This window comes from Plectropomus leopardus, chromosome 16 (assembly GCF_008729295.1).
Source record: "Plectropomus leopardus isolate mb chromosome 16, YSFRI_Pleo_2.0, whole genome shotgun sequence".
Taxonomy (NCBI): domain Eukaryota; kingdom Metazoa; phylum Chordata; class Actinopteri; order Perciformes; family Serranidae; genus Plectropomus; species Plectropomus leopardus.
Window position 1 is genome coordinate 13624986 of NC_056478.1, and position 24096 is coordinate 13649081.

Sequence of the window (24096 nt, forward strand, 5' to 3'; positions counted from 1 at the left end):
TAGACAGTTTCCACACATCAACAATGGCTGAGTACAAGCTAGAGGTGACAACAGGTGACAAGCAATATGCAGGAACATGGGACCACATATATGTCACCTTATTTGGAACTGAAGGGCAGAGTGAGAGAACTGAGTTGGACAACTATGGCTCTGACTTTTCAACGGGGACAGTAAGTTAAATCCTCCTAAAATTAGGTCTGGGATAATGTAGTGACTTTTGTCTTTTGTTTGTTTTGACTATCTAGGGACTATTAGAGAGAATTACATTTACCTAACTTTACTCAACTACACATAAATATATGTCATTATCATGTGGAAATCTATTAAGTAATTCACATTTTAGTTCATAATTCAAGGGCTGTGAGGCACAGAAGTGCGTTAAACAGTCTTTTGGACAATCAAGTTCAATCCACACTTTTCTAAATGTATTGTATATAAGGTTTGTCTCTATTTGTATCAACAAGGTTTGTATCACAAATCTACATTTAGTTCTTAATACAGTAAACCAAACTCATTGATGAGTTGGTAAATTCATCTTACAGGTGTGGCCTTTTAACCCCTGTAATTCCAGCTAAATTAACTGACTGACTGTGTGAATTTAAAAACCATGTGGCAATTCATCCTTTTGTTTATATAGTCACATGATACATTATATTCAGTGTTTTGAAGACAGAGTTTAAACAAACCACTATTGTAAAAGCCCAAATATTCCCAGACAGGGTTTAGTTATACTATACAATCTAGGCTTTCACCAGTCAGGTGGCATAATTTTATGTCACTTTAATTAGTTAATTAGTAATGTGGATTCAGGTTTCATATTTTTTATATTAAAATATCAATTCTAGAGAACTTTTGAGTCTTGCTGGACATATTTAACTTCAAACTGGGACCGAAAGTTGATGGAGTGATTCTCGAGTAGTTCTGGGATAATGTGAAGGCTTTCATTTGTGCAGATATTTAGGTTGTGGGAATATTTATATTATTCTCCCAATGACACACGTTGCTCAATTTGTTAATGTTAATAACAGTTATTATTTTAAGACAGGGACCTACACCGTGAAAACCAGTTTATCTCTGGGGAAACTCCTGCTGGTTAAGGTGGAGAAAGATCCATTTTTGTATCTCCCAGAAGATGAATGGTACTTCTCCAAAGTCGTGGTGACGACTCCAGAAGGAGAAGCCATTCTTTTCCCCTGTTACAGATGGATCTCCAGGGGAGAACTGGTGGAGCTGAGAGGAGGGAGAGGTCTGACTCAAATTTCCCAAATATTTGATTATCACAATAAAGAATAATCTGTGGATATATGAGGAGATATCACTTCTTTTCGCAGATATTTTTATTTGTTTTGTTGACAATTTATTTTGTCAATTTTGTCAGTAAAATCTTACTGTTTTCATGCTTCAGCCATGAAAACCTTTGAGGAGGACCATCCCCTGCTGATTGACCACAGGAAAAAAGAGCTGATACATAAAAAGAACTTTTACCAGTAAGTTTTAATGTGTGTAGTACAACATGTACATAGAGCTGCAGTTATGGTTTCAGATGTTGATCAGGGGAATTATCTTAAAATCTTTTCTGTAACTTTGTTTTTTAGATGGAAGAGTTTGGGTGAAGGACTACCCAACATTGTCTGCTTCAATGATCTGTCTGAGCTCCCAGCTGAAATCCGCTACTCTAAGTCCAAATCAACTGAATCAGAAATCATAACATTGTTGACGTGGGTCTACATTCATATATACAATGGACACAACCAAGTTAAGCCACTATAGGCAGTGGTTTTTGGGCAAAACGGAAATTTGTGATGTTTAATCTTGTATTGTGTTGACTCTTGTTTTTCTCACCCTGTCTTACTTCAGTAACATTGAACTCAAGCTTAAGGGGCTGTTTGGATCTACTGAGAAATGGGAAAGCATTGAAGACATGAAAAAAATCTTCTGGTGCAAAAAGACAACATTGTCAGGTATATACGTATATTTTTTACCCATTCTCTAGTTCTGCAGCGCAATTCACCACATCATGAATTCATAACCACAGATAGATATATTTGTTGTTTGTCTATGAAGTAAAAGTCTTTCAGGAGTAAACCAACAATCATGTTTTTTTGTTAAATGCACATGATCATCACGTTATACTTCATATGTCAACATTTTACATATAATATTTACTAATTGCTATTCTTCCAGAGTATGTTTCTGAGCACTGGAAGGAGGACGACTTTTATGGATCCCAGTTTCTGAATGGAGTCAACCCCAATATGATCAAGCGCTGCTCAGAGCTTCCCCCAAACTTTCCAGTCACAGAGGAGATGGTGAAGCCGTTCCTGACAGAGGGAAGCTCTCTGCAGAAGGAAATGGAGGTAAGAAAGACGAGTGGCTTTTAAATCATTCAAGTCATTATCTTTACTTTGTGTCTAAAAGGTGCATTTACATCATAGTGGAAAACCCTTGAAGCCTACTTCCTAAAACAGGCTCCTGATTTCCTAAACATTTCTTACCACACAGAAAGGCAACATATTCCTCTATGATCAAAAGAGGATGGATGGAATAACTCCTAGAGCAAATTATGGTGAACTTCTGCACGTGACTGCTGGTCTCTGTTTGCTCTACGTGAACCAAGAAAAAAAACTGATGCCAATTGCAATACAGGTACTTAATTGACAGAGCAAATCATTGACCGGATTTTTATGGTATAAATTTAAGTAAAAGTTTGTTTTCAGGAGTCTTGTTGCACTATTTGAATGTATAAAAATTAAATATGTTTTTATGACAATTCCAGTTGCATCAACAACCTTCGGAGCAGAATCCCATCTTTCTGCCAAGTGACCCAGAGGCTGACTGGCTGCTGGCAAAGATGTTTATTAAAAATGCAGATTCCATGGATCATCAAGCCGTCCATCACCTCATGAACACTCACTTTCTGGCTGAGGTCTATGCTGTTGCCGCTCTTCGCAGCTTCTCTGTGATTCATCCCCTCTACAAGGTAACATTACACACCAGATGTCTACAGAGCCCCTAAGGTCACAGAAGGTTACTTTTTTTTTTTTTTTTACAGAAGATAACTTGTTATTATCTTGTGTGCTAAAAAAGTAACTTGCTTTTTAATCATCACACAAATGACAAAATCTTTAACCTTTCAGGACTTTGGGAGCTCTGCAGAGGTCACAGTGCTGCTGCATTTAACCTGCCCACTGTTTACTCAAAACGGATGCTGCGATATAGTCTGTGTTAGGCACCTTAAACTTCTGGACCGCCAGGACACCCCAGAACTTTGCTTCCACACTTAGACTTTATTTGGATCTCAGCATAGTCATAATCCAACATGTCATTGTCAATGTCAGTGAAATCTATTAAACTGAATAATGAAGACATAATGAATAGATAAATAAATATGACTAACAACAAATGAAGAAGATAAACATGGTGGGGGTTAAATGCTAGTGTAGAATAAAGTACCAACACAGAAGTCCACATCTTTCAGACTTTTGATTTTCTGAGCCTTAGTACTCACTGCATGTTCATTGTTCCAACTCAGTTTTAACACTTCTCCACAGTTTTGTTTGCTTATGGCTGTCTTTGGTGACTGACACACCAAGGATGTGTAAACAAGTGTCTTTTTTGACTTTCAATATTTTTCCTTCTGTTTGTACAGCTGCTGATCCCACACTTTCGCTACACTTTCCACGTCAACATTGGAGGCCGCACATATCTTTTTGGACCGAAGGGGACTTTGAATGGGGTATGGCTCTTTAAAACATACATTTCTAAATATTCAAACTACTATTCCAATTATACTGTGCCATGCAAAACAAAATCTTTGAGTACAAAGTTTTGAACTATTCTTTTTTCACTTCAAGAAATGTGTCTGAACGTGAATATTTGTGTTGACTTGTTAGAGTTCACTTGGATATGACGGACTTGCAAAGCTCATGAGAAGGGCTCACTCTGAAACGACCTACAGCTCCCTCTGTCTGCCAGAGAACATCATTGCACGAGGACTGGAGTCCATACCAAACTTCTACTACAGAGATGACGGCCTGAAGCTGTGGAACATCATCAACAGGTTTTTTTTTGTTGTTGTTTTTTAATGAAGCAATCACTTAAATGTAGACAGTTGGAGTGTTGTGAAGCACAGTCTTTCTGTCTCTTTTCAAAATCAAATTGTTTGGTGTTCACCAGCTTTGTGAAGGCAGTAGTGGAGCACTATTATCCCTCAGACAGTGAGGTGTGTAAAGACACTGAGCTGCAGGAATGGATCAGTGAGATATTCACACATGGCTTCTTCGGAAACAAAGCCTCAGGTAATTAACCCATGCCCTAATGTCTTTTTTGTTCACACTATTTATGAATAAAACTTTAAGTTTTCAACGCAGATAGTTATTGCTGATACAACCCCAATTCCAAAAAGCTAAGACACTATGTAAAAAGGAAATAAAAACAGACATCGAAGATTTGCAAATCCTTTCTGACCCAAATTCAATTATACACAGTATTAAGACAAGATATCTAATGTTCTATCTGATCAACGTCATGTCATGTTTCTTGTAAAAATATGAACTTATTCTCAATTTAATGCCTGTAACACAGTATACAAAAGCTGAGATAGGGGCAACTTAAAACTGGGGAAGTTACTGAATGCTTAAAAAAATATGTTAACAGATCACTGGTAACAGATTAAAATATCATTAATAGGAATGGTAGGTCGTCCTGGAAAGGTTCAGTTGCTCACAAGCAAGAATGGTCTCTTTGTTGAAGGTTGTTTGGGCAAATAGTCCAACAGTTTGAGAGCAACCTTTCTCAATGCACACATGCAAGAAATTGAGGAATTCCACCATCACCAATCCATAATATCATCAAAAGATTAAGAGAGTCCAGCAAAATGTTTGCATGTAAGTAGCAAGGCTGAAAACCAACACTGAATGCCTGTAACCTTTGACCACACAGCTGCACTCTATTTATAAAAAACATCCAGACACAATAATGACTTCTCTGGGTCCAAGCTCATCTGAGGTGGACTGACACAAAGTAGGAAAGTGTGCTGAGGTCTGACAAATGCACAATGTCCATTTGTTTTGGGAAATCATGGAGGTTGTGTCCTTTGGGCTAAAGAGGAAAAGGATCATCGAGACTGTCACCAGTACAAGTTTTAAAAGCCAGCATCTGTGATGGTATGGGAGTGTGTTAGCACCCATAGCATCATGGATAACTTACACATCTGTGAAGACACCATGAGTGCTGAGTACATACAGGTTTTGGAGCAACATATACTGCCATCCAGACAAAATTTATTTAGAGACAGATTTAGAAAGATTCAGAGACAGTTCTGCTTATCCCAAAAAGAATATACCAAACCACACTCAGCATTTGCTACAACAGAGTGGCTTAACAGAAAAAAAAATGCAGGTACAAGACTGCCTGCCTGCAGTTTAGAGCTGTCTCCCAATTAAAATTTGTGGCACATTATGAAGCACAAATTTCAACAACTGATAACTTGACTGTTAAGCAACTAAAGTAGTTTATCAAGCGAGAATGGGAAAAAGTTGCCAAACACAACAGTTGTTAAAGAAGAGGTGATGTGACAGTGTGGTACAAAATGCCCTTATCCCAGCACTTTTCGGACATATTGATGGCATTAAATTCAGAATGAGTGTATAATTATGAAAGAAACTAATAAAGTGTTTAAAGTTTGAACATTACATATATTTTCTTTGGACTGTTTTCAATTGCATGTAAAATGGATCTGCCAATTATTGCATTGGTTTTTTTTTTTTTTTACCTTTTACACAGCGTCCAAACTTTTTTGGAATTGCTGTTTTAATAATCTGAAAATGCTTTTGCTGTCAACAGGGTTTCCAGCAGGTTTTCATACTGTTGAAGAGGTGATCAAGTTCATCACCATGGTGATCTTCACAGCCACAGCTCAACATGCTGCAGTAAACAGTGGGCAGGTAAATAGTTAAGACAAAGGAACACATATTCACGATTTTAACAGATTTTTAAATGTATCAGAAATGTGGGAGATCTGTAATCTGCTTTATCCATTATTAATTATTTTTTTAATGATTCCCTTAAAAAGGGCTTTAGTTGAGCAAATGGTAAAAAGGTTAACATCCCTTTTTCTTTCCCTGTTCAACATGACAATAATGCCCTAAATTAGTTTCCAGTCAGAGGTGGGCCCATAATCTCACATTATATAATAATCGAGAAATATTTGTTTTAAAAACTTAAGTGTCACATATCAAAGCTTCTCTCATGATTTAGTACGACTACTACTCCTGGCCACCCAATGGCACACTCCTGCTGCACAAGCCTCCTCCAACCACCAAGGGACAGTCAAGCATGAGGACAATTTTGGAGACCCTCCCAGATGTTGGCGAGACAGTCAGCTTTGCAGCACTGACTTGGCTGCTTACAGAAAAATACACAGATGTTGTAAGTTTAATGATAATAAATACATACAGCATGATCATTATGGCCTATACACATTTAAAAAAGCTTTTCTTTTTAAAATTAAGTGTTGTCAGACTAATTTTCTGTCTTGCTTTTGTCATTGTGCAGGTTCCCATGGGTTCATACCCCGAGGAACGTTTCGATGAGCCTGCACCTAAGCAGATGATCAAGGAATTTCAAGCAGAGCTGTCCTACCTCAGTGAGGCAATTACAGCAAGAAACTCACAGCTTGAAGTACCCTACACATATCTGAACCCTGCTGACATAGAGAACAGCATAACTATTTAAGAGAGTCTGAGGGAGCCATTCTGCATGAAATGATTGTAACCATGTATTTCCCAACACCTGTCTTGCATGCTGGGAGGTGTGTTATACTCTGTATTCAGTGCATACAAAAGATGAGGTTTTAGAGCAAGTTAATGAGATGTTGCATGCTGGGACAAGAGGACATTATTTTAGTTGTTTCACAATGAGTGGGCCTACGTTATGGTGAAATGTAAATGAATGAATAATTCTAGTGCGAAAGCTTCCTGAATTGTTGGGTTTTTTTTGCTACTGGTGTTGCGTTCAGAGACTTCTACAAGTGCATGTATAAGATTCATTTTGACATATGACCAATTCTAAAAGAACTAATGTGTGTTTCTGTCAATTTTTTCTATCATATCAGAATTTAAACTCCAAGCAGAGTTTATCTTTGCGTTTGTAATATAAACTGCTTTTTATCTCCAGGATTTCTTCCTATAATTTGATAAAATAGTATAGCATTCACAAATTTTTGTAATCAGAGGATTTTCTTTGTGATGTATAATGGGAAAACAAAAACAGGCATTCTTAAACTAAAATATCAAAATAAAGCTTTTCTAATGTTTGTAATTACCACCCGTGTGGTCTGTCTCCTGATTCAAATCCAGTTAAGTTTTATCAGTTGTCCTGAGCAGTAACATCTTTGTAATTTCACTGCATATCCTCTTAAGCTACACAACTATGACTTGACATGAAGCAGTCAGACGTTAAATTCCTTAGAATGTAACCTAATAAGCTTTATTACACTACCAAGTTATCCTGGGACCATTATAGTGTTTATAATAACAAAACTGTAATCCCAAAATTGGAGAAAATTCTATGATACTCCCAGAGCATCAAGCCCCCAATCTACAAGGCCACATTGCCTAATGGTAGCAGCTGATGCTGCAATGTCTGCCACAGGAATCAGCTGTGAAGGCAGAAACCTAAATGTCCATGGTGCACAAAGACAACAGTGTCAAGTAGATTTTAGATTTTTTTTAATATGAAGTCAAAGCCTTTCATGAACAAACCAACAATCTTGTTGTGAGTTAAATGACCATGACCATGATCTCAGCTGCAATTTTAAGTGTGCTCAGGTAACAGGAGATGCCTGTTTACATTTTGTTTTAAGAGTCTAGTTTGAATGAACAAATAGTCATCTGTGGAGTTCCACTGATCCCGACATCAGTTAGCATCACTTCACTTTCTGCCCCATACCCCTGCCATAACACAAATACATGCTGTACTCTGTCTGTTTGCACTGTTCACATAACCTGAGGTGTGCTTCCTAAAGATAAATAGTGTGCTGTTTAGATTGGTGTGTTCTACTCTCATCCTGTTCACCCTCACTTGGTTCTCCTGTTACCACCCCTATTTACTGTCCTGCCTACTCTGCTCTGTAATAACAACAGGTCTGCCTTTTGTCTCCTGCACCCAAGGATTTTTCTCGATCTCAGCATCTGCAGTATAAAATCAGCCACAACCAACAATTGTGGGTCAAAAGCGATCAGACAAGCAGATGGTGGGAGACCCTCCAGTGGGGTTGCTGTTGATTAAGTGCGGAAGGGAAACCATTGCATGTCCAAGCACAATTTGTATGTTTAATCGAGCTCCTTCATTCTTAAATTGAAAGGAATCAACTGTGATGAGATCTCAAGTAGGTGCTTTGAAAAAGGCATCATTAGCCTGTCCACCTTGATACCTGTGACGAGTTACACTGCTAAAGAAAGGTAACAACCAGGCACGCTGCTCATCTGAGCTATGCTGCTCAGGTACAGCTTGGCTTCTGCTCCAATGCGGAGCATCTCGAGAGGAGTCTTGCCTATTTTTCCTGCCTGATGCAAGGTTTTCAGCAAAAAATAGGTAGTGAAAAGGGTCTGCTGATAATTATACTGACATCATACCACAAAGTTTCATTTTTTACATCAGTCACAGAGATGAAAAACATTTATTTTAAAATTAACACTTCCCGTTTCTTTTTCAAAATTCAATCATAAAGTATCCCTGTAAAACCATGCAAACAAAGTTTACCTTCATTAGCTTCACCTTTTGGGTGCTGACACATTGTTAGCACACTTTTCTGCTGTCTGCCATCTTAGTGTCAGTAGTGTAGTAGTCTGCCTGTAGTGGACTACCTCTGAGCCTGGAATGGGGGTGGTAACACATGTGCCATGATGAGGATTGGCACAGGATTGACGCTTTATTTGTGTAGCCCATTGCAGGAGATTTAAAAAGCAGCTGCTAGCATAGCGGCTATTTCAAAGAAAAAGAACAGCCATATTACATAAAGACACTGAGCTGCAGGAATGGATCAGTGAGATATTCATACATGGCTCTCAGGTCATTTGTTAACACTATATATGTATATATATGTATATATATTAGGGCTAAGCAATTATACCTAAAATCAATATCACGATTAATTGAACATTTAACCTCGATTACAATTCATGAAGGATTATTTTACTTTTTGCTTCTTTTTTTGGTTTGTTTTTTGCCCTTATAGTTCACTGACACGGTTTCATGTGACTGTGGTGTCTTGGAGTGTAATAAACATATGATGCATTATTATCTATGAAACTATCCAGCATAATATAAAAAATAAAAGCTCCATCTTAAACAACTTCTGGTAAATATAAGTACATTGCTCTGATAGTAGGTCAACCTCCCCTCACTGCGGGACTCTGACTTGAACTTCTGCTGAGTGCTACTAACCATTTTACACTGGAAAATGTTTTTCATCTTCTCCTATAGCTCCAATAGCCTAACAGCCTGCCAACATTCTCAGTCAGAGAAAGGTTGAAAATAAGGAAATGTACCTATGGCCCCAGGCCCCAAAATCACTATATTTGCCCCCAGTAATAATAATGAGAGATCAAGTGCGAGTGGCTGGATGAATATGAAGTGATGCGCTACAAACTACAAGGTAGAAGGTAGAACTACAGGTAAATATGCGACTATCAAATTCATATACACATTGGTGTTTGATCAAGAATTAAGGCAGATGCTTGATACATATTGAAGATTCTTCCATCATTTAGTTTGACTACCAGTCCTGGATGCCAAATGGCTTGCTCCTGCTGCACAAACCTCCCCCGAGAACTAAGGGAGAGTACAAGTATGAAGACGATTATGGAGACCCTTCCAGATGTTGGCGAGACAGTCAGCTTTGCAGCACTGTCTTGGCTGCTCACACAGAAGTACACTGACATGGTAGGTTTGGTGTTAATAAACACCTACAGTCTGATCCTTATGGCCTATCCACATTTTGAAAATACCTTTTATTTTCTCCAGGAAAAGCTGTCAGTCTAACTTTGTCCGTTTTTTCAACCCAGCTGGGTTGAAGAGCAGCATAACTGTTTAAGAAAGTCTTATGGAGGCATTCTGCATGAAACAATTGTATTCATGTATTTGTCAGCACTTGCTTTGCATGCTGGAAGCATGCTTTGCACATGTTACTGTAAATGCAATTGGTGAGGTGTTAGAGAGCTATCTAGGTGTTGCTTCAAGGACCTTCAACAAATCCTGATTTGATATACTCTGCCGTCCTGCATTCCTGTATTACGTACAGACAGGTATAAAAGGGTATTGCGCTTAATTTAGTATATCACAAAATTTAGAGGTGCCTATACTGATCATTAGCATAATTGCCTATCACTGTGTATTCTAAAGAACAACTAGTTACAGGTACATAAAGAACATGATGTGAAGAGAACTTGTATTTCAGGCAAATCTTCACTTACTTATGATGAAAAAAGACTTGATGAGTCTCACTTGTCCTAACTTGAATATGTTAATTATGACACAAATCGGTACATAATTTATATTATAATCAAGATATTGGAGAGTATAACGATACAGCATGCATCGACACAGACCAGACTGTTCACAATGGGAGCAAAGAATATCATCAGGGTCCTCATAGTTTAATCGATTGACACGCAAATTCTCTTCACACAAGGGATGCGAACTGTGAGGGACTACAAGGCCTCTCAAAATTCAAATTTGGGTGTAACATCTAATTATTTTTTTCCACAACATTTATGTATTATCATGTAGAGGACTATGAAATGTCCACCCTAGACATAGTCACAGTATCATCTCTTTGAGTGATTTCTAGTATTTGCGGTTTTATTATTTTGGGGTTAAATGTGTTAATGGTATGCAGTAAACAAACAGCACATGAACTATCAACAAGAGATTAGAGATGCTAATGAGCATACAAGTGTCTTATTTTGGTTTACAAATAATTTCAAACACACCGGCCATCTACAGTCTACAGTGTGCTTGTGCAGTGATCAGTGGACCTTCATTACTGCAGGGACATCCCTCAATCATATATGGCGTGTGGTAACTTGATTAATGTCTCATACAGAATTAATATTCACCCGTTTGTCTCTGACTAATTTTTGAATGCAATACACGATTAAGTTTTACGTACAGGATTATCAGTTCGTAAACGCACTTGCTTGGAAAAATAAAAGTAAAAGCCAACCCAAAATGCACTCTCATTTGGCACTTTGCCTCTTGATATTAACTCTTGGATGCCTGCTGCTTAAAGTCTGGCACCTTGTGACTGCCAGGATGGACCAACATGCAAAAGATGTCATGCACACAATAAAACAAGATTATAAAATTTCAGTATTGACACCTAGTGTTCAGTAAAATGCAAAAAAGTTAAGTGTTCAGAAATGTTTCTGCATAATTTGTTCCCAGACAATATTTCAGTATTCTACAAAACTCCACAAGCCAACAAATGTTGACAGACTTTTTATCACTGTGTTTTTCATTGCAGATCCAGATACAAATCAAGATTATCATAGTTAGCTAAACCTTAAGACCTAGAATGTCTTAAGTTGAGAACCCAGTGGTGCATATGTTTATTGCGACTGCGATGTCTACATAACTGTGAGTCATTTCCGTTTATAAAGTGTTTTGTTGGTGATCTAATACCTACTTCTTAAATTTTACACACATAATACCCCCTGTATTTTAATTCTGAAGCTAATACAAACTCAAATTAATTTAACATTTTTGAACAGTAAAAAAAACCAACTCCGGAAACCACCAAAAATAAACTGAATTAAAAAGAAAAATTCAAAATGAAATTAAACATTAAAACTAAAATAAATATAATAACTCTGATGAATTGAGAAAATATTAATATTTTAACTAAGTTAGGTGGGTTGAGTAAGAAAGCAAGTTGAAGCAGCAGATTTGTGAGTAATGTTTAGAATGTGTTTGGGGGGGGGGGGTGGGTGGGGGGTTAGGGGCTATACACTCAAAGCAAAGGTAAAAAGGTAAACACGACAAAAATACTAATTTAAACCAAAAATTAGTATTTTGCTACAATTTCCTAACATTTATTTCTGGGTTGAAAGTATAACTACTACAATAAAACTATGTGAGTAAGTACAGATACTAAGAAATGAGTGGGAACAATGAGCATGAGTCAGATTAGATGCACAGACCGTTTGAAGCACCACCACCCAGCTATAGTTTACAATGTGTTTATAAAGTGACCATCATAAGGGCAGACTTATTATGTACCATGTACTTGATTCATCATGGAGAAATAATGGTCTCTAAGGTGTTTCTTGTCAGAATTCAGGTTATTTGCCTTGTTGTTTTCAGTCACCTCACGATGGAATTACTATTATACACTTTGTAGACATGCCCCAAGCATGACCTACAGAGATGGCAAATGAACAGTAGTGTTATATATATATATATATATATTATATATATATATATATATATATATATATAGGTAGGACACATGGCAATAGTAAAGAAGCATGAAGATGACAGCTACGGCCACCGCTTTCAGGAGCAGTGGAATGTGCAATGCTTTTTTATTGAAGGATAAAGCAGTTGAATTTGTTTAATTTGGATGGGAATTTTTTGATAACCCAGATGATGCAAGAAGCACCTGGCCCCAGGTTTATTGACATTATCTATTATTGTCCCCCTTTAAAAACAGTTTGGACACCCCTGGTTTAGTACAACTGTTGCTCCTACCCCTCACCATACAGCTACTAAAAAAACCAGAAACACAACATTGTAAAGAGGTGCCAGACATGTTATGTCAAAGCACAGTGGGGGAGGTGGTCTCACAAAGGTTCAGACAGATGGACTTACTAAAGAAAAAGACAGAGAGAAAGAACGCAGACCAAAGACAGGGAAAAACTGGACCTGCAACTATAAGACGAAGACGTGGTAAAAACCACTTCCATCTGAAGGTGTGGGTACTGGAACATTTCTCATCTTTTCTCTTTGTATGACAGTTGATGATCAAAATACTGCACTTTTAAAATTGTTCACAACATAATACTAAACAAAGTTAAGCTTTATCAAGATTTTTGGATAAGTGTGGACGAAAATTTGGACACTGGACAAAAACATCAGAAGCTCTTAGTACATGAATTATTTGCAAATTTAAAGTTTCTTTCTGCGTGTTGGAGTATTCACTTCACAATGTAGAGATTTTATTGTTTCTCTTTCTAGACAGTTTCCACACATCAACAATGGCTGAGTACAAGCTAGAGGTGACAACAGGTGACAAGCAATATGCAGGAACATGGGACCACATATATGTCACCTTATTTGGAACTGAAGGGCAGAGTGAGAGAACTGAGTTGGACAACTATGGCTCTGACTTTTCAACGGGGACAGTAAGTTAAATCCTCCTAAAATTAGGTCTGGGATAATGTAGTGACTTTTGGGGGTACTATTTGTCTCTATCTAGAGGCTATTTTGAGGGAATTACATTTACCTAACTTTACTCAACTACACATAAATATATGTCATTATCATGTGGAAATCTATTAAGTAATTCACATTTTAGTTCATAATTCAAGGGCTGTGAGGCACAGAAGTGCGTTAAACAGTCTTTTGGACAATCAAATTCGATCCACTTTTCTAAATTTATTGTTTAAATGATTTGTATGAGTTCAAACCTACATTTAGTTTTCAATACAGTAAGCCACACAAATTTGATGAGTTGGCAAATTCATCTTACAGATGTGGCCTTTTAACCCCTGTAATTCCAGCTGAATTAACTGACTGACTGTGAATATAAAAATCACGTGGCAATTCATTCTTTTGTTTCGAGAGTCACATGATACATTATATTCAGTGTTTTGAAGTTGGAGTCTAAAAAATTTAAACTAAGCCACTGTAAAAGCCCAAATATTCCCAGACAGGGTTTAGTTATACTATACAATCTAGGCTTTCACCAGTCAGGTGCCAGAATTTTCTGTCACTTTAATTACTGTAATGTGCATTCAGGTTTGTCATTTTTTATACTGACATTTGATTCTTGGTGGACATATTTACTTTAACTTCAAACTGAGAAAGAAAGTTGATGGAGTGCTTTTCAAGTATTTCTGGGATAATGTAAAGGCTTTTGTTTGAGCAAATATTTAGGTTGTGGGAGTATTTGCCTCTCTCCAGTTAGCAGAGTACACAAAATTTACATATAATTACATACCTCACTGAATTATTTTTATATTAATAATTATCATTTCAAGACCGGGACCTACACCGTGAAAACCAGTTTTATCTGGGGAAACTCCTCCTGGTTAAGGTGGAGAAAGATCCATTTTTGTATCTCCCAGAAGATGAATGGTACTTCTCCAAAGTCGTGGTGACGACTCCAGAAGGAGAAGCCATTCTTTTCCCCTGTTACAGATGGATCTCCAGGGGAGAACTGGTGGAGCTGAGAGGAGGGAGAGGTCTGACTCAAATTCCCCAAATAAAATATAATTATTTGTTTTCTTGACAATTTATTTTGTCAGTTTTGTCAGTAAAAATGTTACTGTTTTCATACCTCAGCCATGAAGGATTTTGAGGAGGACCACCCCCTGTTGACTGACCACCGGAAAAAAGAGCTGATACATAAAAAGAGCTTGTACCAGTAAGTTTTGATGTGTATAGTACAACATGTACATAGAGCTGCAGTTACGATCTCAGAAGTTCACCTGGAGTTATGTCTAACTTCTTTTTAGTAACTTTGTTTTTTTGTTTATTTGTTTTAGATGGAGGATTATGGCTGAAGGGCTACCCCACATCAACCATTTCGAACATGCATCTGAGCTCCCAACTGAAATCCGCTTCTCTAAGTCCAAATCAACTGAAGCAGATAACACAAAATTGATAACGTGGGTCTATATTATATATGATGGACACAAAAAAGTTAAGCCACTATAGACATATTCTCTACATTTCTGGGCCAAATGTAAATTCGTAATGTTTAATCTTGTATTGTGTTGACCCTTGTTTTTCTCACCGTGTCTTCAGTGGCATTGAACTCAAGCTTAAGGGGCTGCTTGGATCCAATGAAAAATGGGAATGCATTGAAGACATGAAAAAAATCTTCTGGTGCAAAAAGACAACAATGTCAGGTAATTTTTCTTTTTACCCATTTTTCAGTTTTACAGCATAATTTGCCACAAGAATGTCATGGTTCCATTTCCAGAGATAGATATATTTGTTGGTTCTGTTTGGTAACAAGATTTCTTTGTCCATGAAGTAAAACTCTTTCAAGAATAAACTAACAATGATGTTTTTAGTTAAATGCCCATGATCATCATGTTGAACTTCAAACCCAAAGAAAGAAAATTTTAGATATTATATTTGTCAACTGCTGTTCTTCCAGAGTATGTTTCTGAGCACTGGAAGGAGGACGACTTTTATGGATCCCAGTTTCTGAATGGAGTCAACCCCAATGTGATCAAGCGCTGCTCAGAGCTTCCCCCAAACTTTCCAGTCACAGAGGAGATGGTGAAGCCGTTCCTGACAGAGGGAAGCTCTCTGCAGAAGGAAATGGAGGTAAGAAAGACGAGTGGCTTTAAATTAGTCATAATCTTTGTGGGCCAACTTTTCTTGAACCCTATCTCCTTCACGGCCTCCTGATTTCTTAAACATTTTTACTTCTCTCTTTTCTTACCACACAGAAAGGCAACATATTCCTCTATAACCAAAAGAGGATGGATGGAATACCACCCAGAGTCAAAAATGGTGAACCTCTGCATGTGACTGCTGGTCTCTGTTTGCTCTACGTGAACCAAGAAAAAAAACTGATGCCAATTGCAATACAGGTACTTAATTGACAGAGCAAATCATTGACCGTATTTTTCATGGTATAAACTTAAGTAAAATCACTGGTCCAGTCACATAATCAAAGAGAATTCCACAATACAGAAGTTTGTTTTCAGGAGTCTTGTTGCACTATTTGAATGTATAAAAATTAAATATGTTTTTATGACAATTCCAGTTGCATCAACAACCTTCGGAGCAGAATCCCATCTTTCTGCCAAGTGACCCAGAGGCTGACTGGCTGCTGGCAAAGATGTTTATTAAAAATGCAGATTCCATGGATCATCAAGCCGTCCATCACCTCATGAACACACACTTTCTGGCTGAGGTCTATGCTGTTGCCGCTCTTCGCAGCTTCTCTGTGATTCATCCCCTCTACAAGGTAACATTACACACCAGATGTCTACAGAGCCCCTAAGGTCACAGAAGGTTTTTTTTTTTTCACACAAGATAACTTGTTATTATCTTGTGTGCTAAAAAAGTAACTTGCTTTTTAATCATCACACAAATGACAAAATCTTTAACCTTTCAGGACTTTGGGAGCTCTGCAGAGGTCACAGTGCTGCTGCATTTAACCTGCCCAATGTTTACTCAAAACGGATGCTGCGATAGTGTGTTAGGCACCTTAAACTTCTAGACCGCCAGGACACCCCAGAACTTTGCTTCCACACTTACACTTTATTTGGATCTCAGCATAGTCATAATCCAACATGTCATTGTCAATTACAATGAAATCTATTAAACTCAATAATGAAGACATAATGAATAGATAAATAAATATGACTAACAACAAATGAAGAAGATAAACATGGTGGGGGTTAAATGCTAGTGTAGAATAAAGTACCAATACAGAAGTCCACATCTTTCAGACTTTTGATTTTCTGAGCCTTAGTACTCACTGCATGTTCATTGTTCCAACTCATTTTAACACTTCTCCACAGTTTTGTTTGCTTATGGCTGTCTTTGGTGACTGACACACCAAGGATGTGTAAATAAGTGTCTTTTTTGACTTTCAAATGTTTTCCTTCTGTCTGTACAGCTGCTGATCCCACACTTTCGGTACACGCTCTACGTAAACACTGGAGGTCGCATATCTCTTTTTGGACCAAAGGGGGCTTTGAATATAGTATGGCTTTTTAAAATATACACTTCTAAATATTCAGACTATTCCAATTATTCTGCACCATGCAAACCTAAATTAAAGCCCTTTTTTAAAAAATTTTAACCTTTTTTAAACTTCAAGAAATGTGTCTGATTATTTGTATATTTTTTACTTATTAGAGTTCACTTGGATATGACGGCCTGATGGAGCTCATGAGAAGGGCTCACTCTGAAACGACCTACAGCTCCCTCTGTCTGCCAGAGAAACATCACTGCACGAGGACTGGAGTCCATACCAAACTTCTACTACAGAGATGACGGCCTGAAGCTGTGGAACATCATCAACAGGTTTTTTGTTGTTGTTTTTTTAATAGAAGCAATCACCAATATTTAGAGACGGGACTTTTTATGGTTCAATACTTGTATTTCATTGAGAACTTACTTTCTGTCTCTTTTCAAAATCAAATTGTTTGGTGTTCACCAGCTTTGTGAAGGCAGTAGTGGAGCACTATTATCCCTCAGACAATGAGGTGTGTAAAGAGACACTGAGCTGCAGGAGTGGACCAGTGAGATATTTACACATGGATTCTTCAGAAACAAAGCCTCAGGTATTTAACACATGTATCCATAACCCATGTCTTAATTATAAATATGTCTATGTCTAGCCATATAGACACAAATAAAAAGTAAATGAAAACAGGAGGCGAGGAGAGTTGTTATAGAAAAAGGTGATGGCATTAAATTCAGAATTAGTGCCTATTAATGAATGAAGAAAATAATAGTTTATGAGTTTAAACATAAAATATATTTTCTTTGGACTGTAGTCAATAGCATATAGAGGATTTGCAAAGTACTGCATTCCATTTATATTTACCTTTTACAAAGCATCCCAACTTTTTTGGAATCAGGATTTTAATAATCTGAAAATGCTTTTGCTGTCAACAGGGTTTCCAGCAGGTTTTCATACTGTTGAAGAGGTGATCAAGTTTATCACCATGGTGATCTTCACAGCCACAGCTCAACATGCTGCAGTAAACAGTGGGCAGGTAAATAGTTAAGACAAAGGAACACATATGATGTTTTAACAATTTTTTAAATGTATCAAAAATGTGGAAGATCTGTAATCTGCTTCATCCATTATTGATTTGCTTTTAATAATTCCCTTAAACAGGGCAAACAGGCAAATGGTAAAAAGACAACCCATTTTTCTTTCCCTGTTTTACATCAGAATTAATTTACAAAAATAGATTCCTATCCAAGGTGGGCCCATAACCTCACAATACATGATACATTTTTTTTTAAAAATTAAAAAATAAGTAATACATATCAAAGCTTCTCTCATGATTTAGTACGACTACTACTCCTGGGCGCCCAATGTTTCGCTCCTGCTGAACAAGCCTCCTCCAACCACCAAAGGACAGTCAAGCATGAGGACAATTTTGGAAACCCTCCCAGATGTTGGCGAGACAGTCAGCTTTGCAGCAATGACTTGGCTGCTTACGCTTACAGAAAAATACACAGATGTTGTAAGTTTAATGATAATAAATACATACAGCATGATCATTATGGCCTATCCACATTTTAAAAAAGCTTTTCTTTTTAAAATTAAGTGTTGTCAGACTAATTTTCTGTCTTGCTTTTGTCATTGTGGCAGGTTCCCATGGGTTCATACCCTGAGGAACGTTTCGATGAGCCTGCACCTAAGCAGATGATCAAGGAATTTCAAGCAGAGCTGTCCTACCTCAGTGAGGCAATTACAGCAAGAAACTCACAGCTTGAAGCACCCTACACATATCTGAACCCTGCTGACATAGAGAACAGCATAACTATTTAAGAGAGTCTGAGGGAACCATTCTGCATGAAATGATTGTAACCATGTATTTCCCAACACCTGTCTTGCATGCTGGGAGGTGTGTTATACTCTGTATTCAGTGCATACAAAAGATGAGGTTTTAGAGCGAGTTAATGAGATGTTGCATGCTGGGACAAGAGGACATTATTTTAGTTGTTTCACAATGAGTGGGCCTACGTTATGGTGAAATGTAAATGAATGAATAATTCTAGTGCGAAAGCTTCCTGAATTGTTGGGGTTTTTTTGCTACTGGTGTTGCGTTCAGAGACTTCTACAAGTGCATCTATAAGATTCAATTTGACATATGACCAATTCTAAAAGAACTGATGTGTGTTTCTGTCAATTTTTTCTATCATATCAGAATTTAAACTCCAAGCAGAGTTTATCTTTGTGTTTGTAATATAAACTGCTTTTTATCTCCAGGATTTCTTCCTATAATTTGATAAAATAGTATAGCATTCACAAATTTTTGTAATCAGAGGATTTTCTTTGTGATGTATAATGGGAAAACAAAAACAGGCATTCTTAAACTAAAATATCAAAATAAAGCTTTTCTAATGTTTGTAATTACCACCCGTGTGGTCTGTCTCCTGATTCAAATCCAGTTAAGTTTTATCAGTTGTCCTGAGCAGTAACATCTTTGTAATTTCACTGCATATCCTCTTAAACTACACAACTATGACTTGACATGAAGCAGTCAGACGTTAAATTCCTTAGAATGTAACCTAATAAGCTTTATTACACTACCAAGTTATCCTGGGACCATTATAGTGTTTATAATAACAAAACTGTAATCCCAAAATTGGAGAAAATTCTATGATACTCCCAGAGCATCAAGCCCCCAATCTACAAGGCCACATTGCCTAATGGTAGCAGCTGCCCAGAAACCTCACTACTACAGTATCTTGCTTTCCACTGATACTGCAATGTCTGCCACAGGAATCAGCTGTGAAGGCAGAAACCTAAATGTCCATGGTGCACAAAGACAACAGTGTCAAGTAGATTTTAGATTTTTTTTAATATGAAGTCAAAGCCTTTCATGAACAAACCAACAATCTTGTTGTGAGTTAAATGACCGTGACCATGATCTCAGCTGCAATTTTAAGTGTGCTCAGGTAACAGGAGATGCCTGTTTACATTTTGTTTTAAGAGTCTAGTTTGAATGAACAAATAGTCATCTGTGGAGTTCCACTGATCCCGACATCAGTTAGCATCACTTCACTTTCTGCCCCATACCCCTGCCATAACACAAATACATGCTGTACTCTGTCTGTTTGCACTGTTCACATAACCTGAGGTGTGCTTCCTAAAGATAAATAGTGTGCTGTTTAGATTGGTGTGTTCTACTCTCATCCTGTTCACCCTCACTTGGTTCTCCTGTTACCACCCCTATTTACTGTCCTGCCTACTCTGCTCTGTAATAACAACAACAGGTCTGCCTTTTGTCTCCTGCACCCAAGGATTTTTCTCGATCTCAGCATCTGCAGTATAAAATCAGCCACAACCAACAATTGTGGGTCAAAAGCGATCAGACAAGCAGATGGTGGGAGACCCTCCAGTGGGGTTGCTGTTGATTAAGTGCGGAAGGGAAACCATTGCATGTCCAAGCACAATTTGTATGTTTAATCGAGCACCTTCATTCTTAAATTGAACAGGAATCAACTGTGATGAGATCTCAAGTAGGTGCTTTGAAAAAGGCATCATTAGCCTGTCCACCTTGATACCTGTGACGAGTTACACTGCTAAAGAAAGGTAACAACCAGGCACGCTGCTCATCTGAGCTATGCTGCTCAGGTACAGCTTGGCTTCTGCTCCGATGCGGAGCATCTCGAGAGGAGTCTTGCCTATTTTTCCTGCCTGATGCAAGGTTTTCAGCAAAAAATAGGTAGTGAAAAGGGTCTGCTGATAATTATACTGACATCATACCACTAAAGTTTCATTTTTTACATCAGTCACAGAGATGAAAAACATTTATTTTAAAATTAACACTTCCCGTTTCTTTTTCAAAATTCAATCATAAAGTATCCCTGTAAAACCATGCAAACAAAGTTTACCTTCATTAGCTTCACCTTTTGGGTGCTGACACATTGTTAGCACACTTTTCTGCTGTCTGCCATCTTAGTGTCAGTAGTGTAGTAGTCTGCCTGTAGTGGACTACCTCTGAGCCTGGAATGGGGGTGGTCACAGTGCCATGATGAGCTTATAACAAATGTAAATCCAGAAAGAGATGACCATGGGTGGCACAGGATTGATGCTTTATTTGTGTAGCCCATTGCAGGAGATTTAAAAAGCAGCTGCTAGCATAGCAGCTATTTCAAAGAAAAAGAACAGCCATATTACATAAAGACACTGAGCTGCAGGAATGGATCAGTGAGATATTCATACATGGCTTCTTAGGAAACAAAGCATCAGGTAAACATTCTCATATTGTTCTCAGGTCATTTGTTAACACTATATATGTATATATATGTATATATATTAGGGCTAAGCAATTATACCTAAAATCAATATCACGATTAATTGAACATTTAACCTCGATTACAATTCATGAAGGATTATTTTACTTTTTGCTTCTTTTTTTGGTTTGTTTTTTGCCCTTATAGTTCACTGACACGGTTTCATGTGACTGTGGTGTCTTGGAGTGTAATAAACATATGATGCATTATTATCTATGAAACTATCCAGCATAATATAAAAAATAAAAGCTCCATCTTAAACAAACTTCTGGTAAATATAAGTACATTGCTCTGATAGTAGGTCAACCTCCCCTCACTGCAGGACTCTGACTTGAACTTCTGCTGAGTGCTACTAACCATTTTACACTGGAAAATGTTTTTCATCTTCTCCTATAGCTCCAATAGCCTAACAGCCTGCCAACATTCTCAGTCAGAGAAAGGTTGAAAATAAAGAAATGTACCTATGGCCCCAGGCCCCAAAATCACTATATTTGCCCCCAGTAATAATAATGAGAGATCAAGTGCGAGTGGCTGGATGAGATATGGAGTGATGCGCTACAAACTACAAGGTAGAAGGTAGAACTACAGGTAAATGCGACTATCAAATTCATATACACATTGGTGTTTGATCAAGAATTAAGGCTGCTTGATACATATTGAAGATTCTTCCATCATTTAGTTTGACTACCAGTCCTGGATGCCAAATGGCTTGCTCCTGCTGCACAAACCTCCCCCGAGAACTAAGGGAGAGACAAGTATGAAGACGATTATGGAGACCCTTCCAGATGTTGGCGAGACAGTCAGCTTTGCAGCACTGTCTTGGCTGCTCACACAGAAGTACACTGACATGGTAGGTTTGGTGTTAATAAACACCTACAGTCTGATCCTTATGGCCTATCCACATTTTGAAAATACCTTTTATTTTCTCCAGGAAAAGCTGTCAGTCTAACTTTGTCCGTTTTTTCAACCCAGCTGGGTTGAAGAGCAGCATAACTGTTTAAGAAAGTCTTATGGAGGCATTCTGCATGAAACAATTGTATTCATGTATTTGTCAGCACTTGCTTTGCATGCTGGAAGCATGCTTTGCACATGTTACTGTAAATGCAATTGGTGAGGTGTTAGAGAGCTATCTAGGTGTTGCTTCAAGGACCTTCAACAAATCCTGATTTGATATACTCTGCCTTCCTGCATTCCTGTATTACGTACAGACAGGTATAAAAGGGTATTGCGCTTAATTTAGTATATCACAAAATTTAGAGGTGCCTAGACTGATCATTAGCATAATTGCCTATCACTGTGTATTCTAAAGAACAACTAGTTACAGGTACATAAAGAACATGATGTGACGAGAACTTGTATTTCAGGCAAATCTTCACTTACTTATGATGAAAAAAGACTTGATGAGTCTCACTTGTCCTTACTTGAATATGTTAATTATGACACAAATCGGTACATAATTTATATTATAATCAAGATATTGGAGAGTATAACGATACAGCATGCATCGACACAGACCAGACTGTTCACAATGGGAGCAAAGAATATCATCAGGGTCCTCATAGTTTAATCGATTGACACGCAAATTCTCTTCACACAAGGGATGCGAACTGTGAGGGACTACAAGGCCTCTCAAAATTCAAATTTGGGTGTAACATCTAATTATTTTTTTCCACAACATTTATGTATTATCATGTAGAGGACTATGAAATGTCCACCCTAGACATAGTCACAGTATCATCTCTTTGAGTGATTTCTAGTATTTGCGGTTTTATTATTTTGGGGTTAAATGTGTTAATGGTATGCAGTAAACAAACAGTACATGAACTATCAACAAGAGATTAGAGATGCTAATGAGCATACAAGTGTCTTATTTTGGTTTACAAATAATTTCAAACACACCGGCCATCTACAGTCTACAGTGTGCTTGTGCAGTGATCAGTGGACCTTCATTACTGCAGGGACATCCCTCAATCATATATGGCGTGTGGTAACTTGATTAATGTCTCATACAGAATTAATATTCACCCGTTTGTCTCTGACTAATTTTTGAATGCAATACACGATTAAGTTTTACGTACAGGATTATCAGTTCGTAAACGCACTTGCTTGGAAAAATAAAAGTAAAAGCCAACCCAAAATGCACTCTCATTTGGCACTTTGCCTCTTGATATTAACTCTTGGATGCCTGCTGCTTAAAGTCTGGCACCTTGTGACTGCCAGGATGGACCAACATGCAAAAGATGTCATGCACACAATAAAACAAGATTATAAAATTTCAGTATTGACACCTAGTGTTCAGTAAAATGCAAAAAAGTTAAGTGTTCAGAAATGTTTCTGCATAATTTGTTCCCAGACAATATTTCAGTATTCTACAAAACTCCACAAGCCAACAAATGTTGACAGACTTTTTATCACTGTGTTTTTCATTGCAGATCCAGATACAAATCAAGATTATCATAGTTAGCTAAACCTTAAGACCTAGAATGTCTTAAGTTGAGAACCCAGTGGTGCATATGTTTATTGCGACTGCGATGTCTACATAACTGTGAGTCATTTCCGTTTATAAAGTGTTTTGTTGGTGATCTAATACCTACTTCTTAAATTTTACACACATAATACCCCCTGTATTTTAATTCTGAAGCTAATACAAACTCAAATTAATTTAACATTTTTGAACAGTAAAAAAACCAACTCCGGAAACCACCAAAAATAAACTGAATTAAAAAGAAAAATTCAAAATGAAATTAAACATTAAAACTAAAATAAATATAATAACTCTGATGAATTGAGAAAATATTAATATTTTAACTAAGTTAGGTGGGTTGAGTAAGAAAGCAAGTTGAAGCAGCGGATTTG

At 37.4% G+C, this 24096-nt stretch overlaps 2 protein-coding genes and 1 pseudogene across 2 annotated transcripts in view; 2 read left to right on the top strand and 1 right to left on the bottom strand.

The window, feature by feature from the left end:
- Positions 1 to 24096, bottom strand: part of LOC121955228 (protein-glutamine gamma-glutamyltransferase E-like) — a 145228-nt gene that overhangs the window by 47109 nt on the left and 74023 nt on the right. The window lies entirely within an intron of this gene.
- On the top strand, positions 24 to 6735 carry LOC121955232 (hydroperoxide isomerase ALOXE3-like). The gene is made up of 14 exons (XM_042503088.1): positions 24 to 170; positions 1042 to 1246; positions 1406 to 1487; positions 1596 to 1718; positions 1858 to 1961; positions 2185 to 2357; positions 2503 to 2646; positions 2777 to 2980; positions 3650 to 3736; positions 3894 to 4060; positions 4177 to 4298; positions 5845 to 5945; positions 6259 to 6429; positions 6556 to 6735. Exons 1-14 carry the CDS (start codon positions 24 to 26, stop codon positions 6733 to 6735), a joined length of 2010 nt encoding a protein of 669 aa, XP_042359022.1.
- On the top strand, positions 13260 to 18766 carry LOC121955233 (annotated as a pseudogene).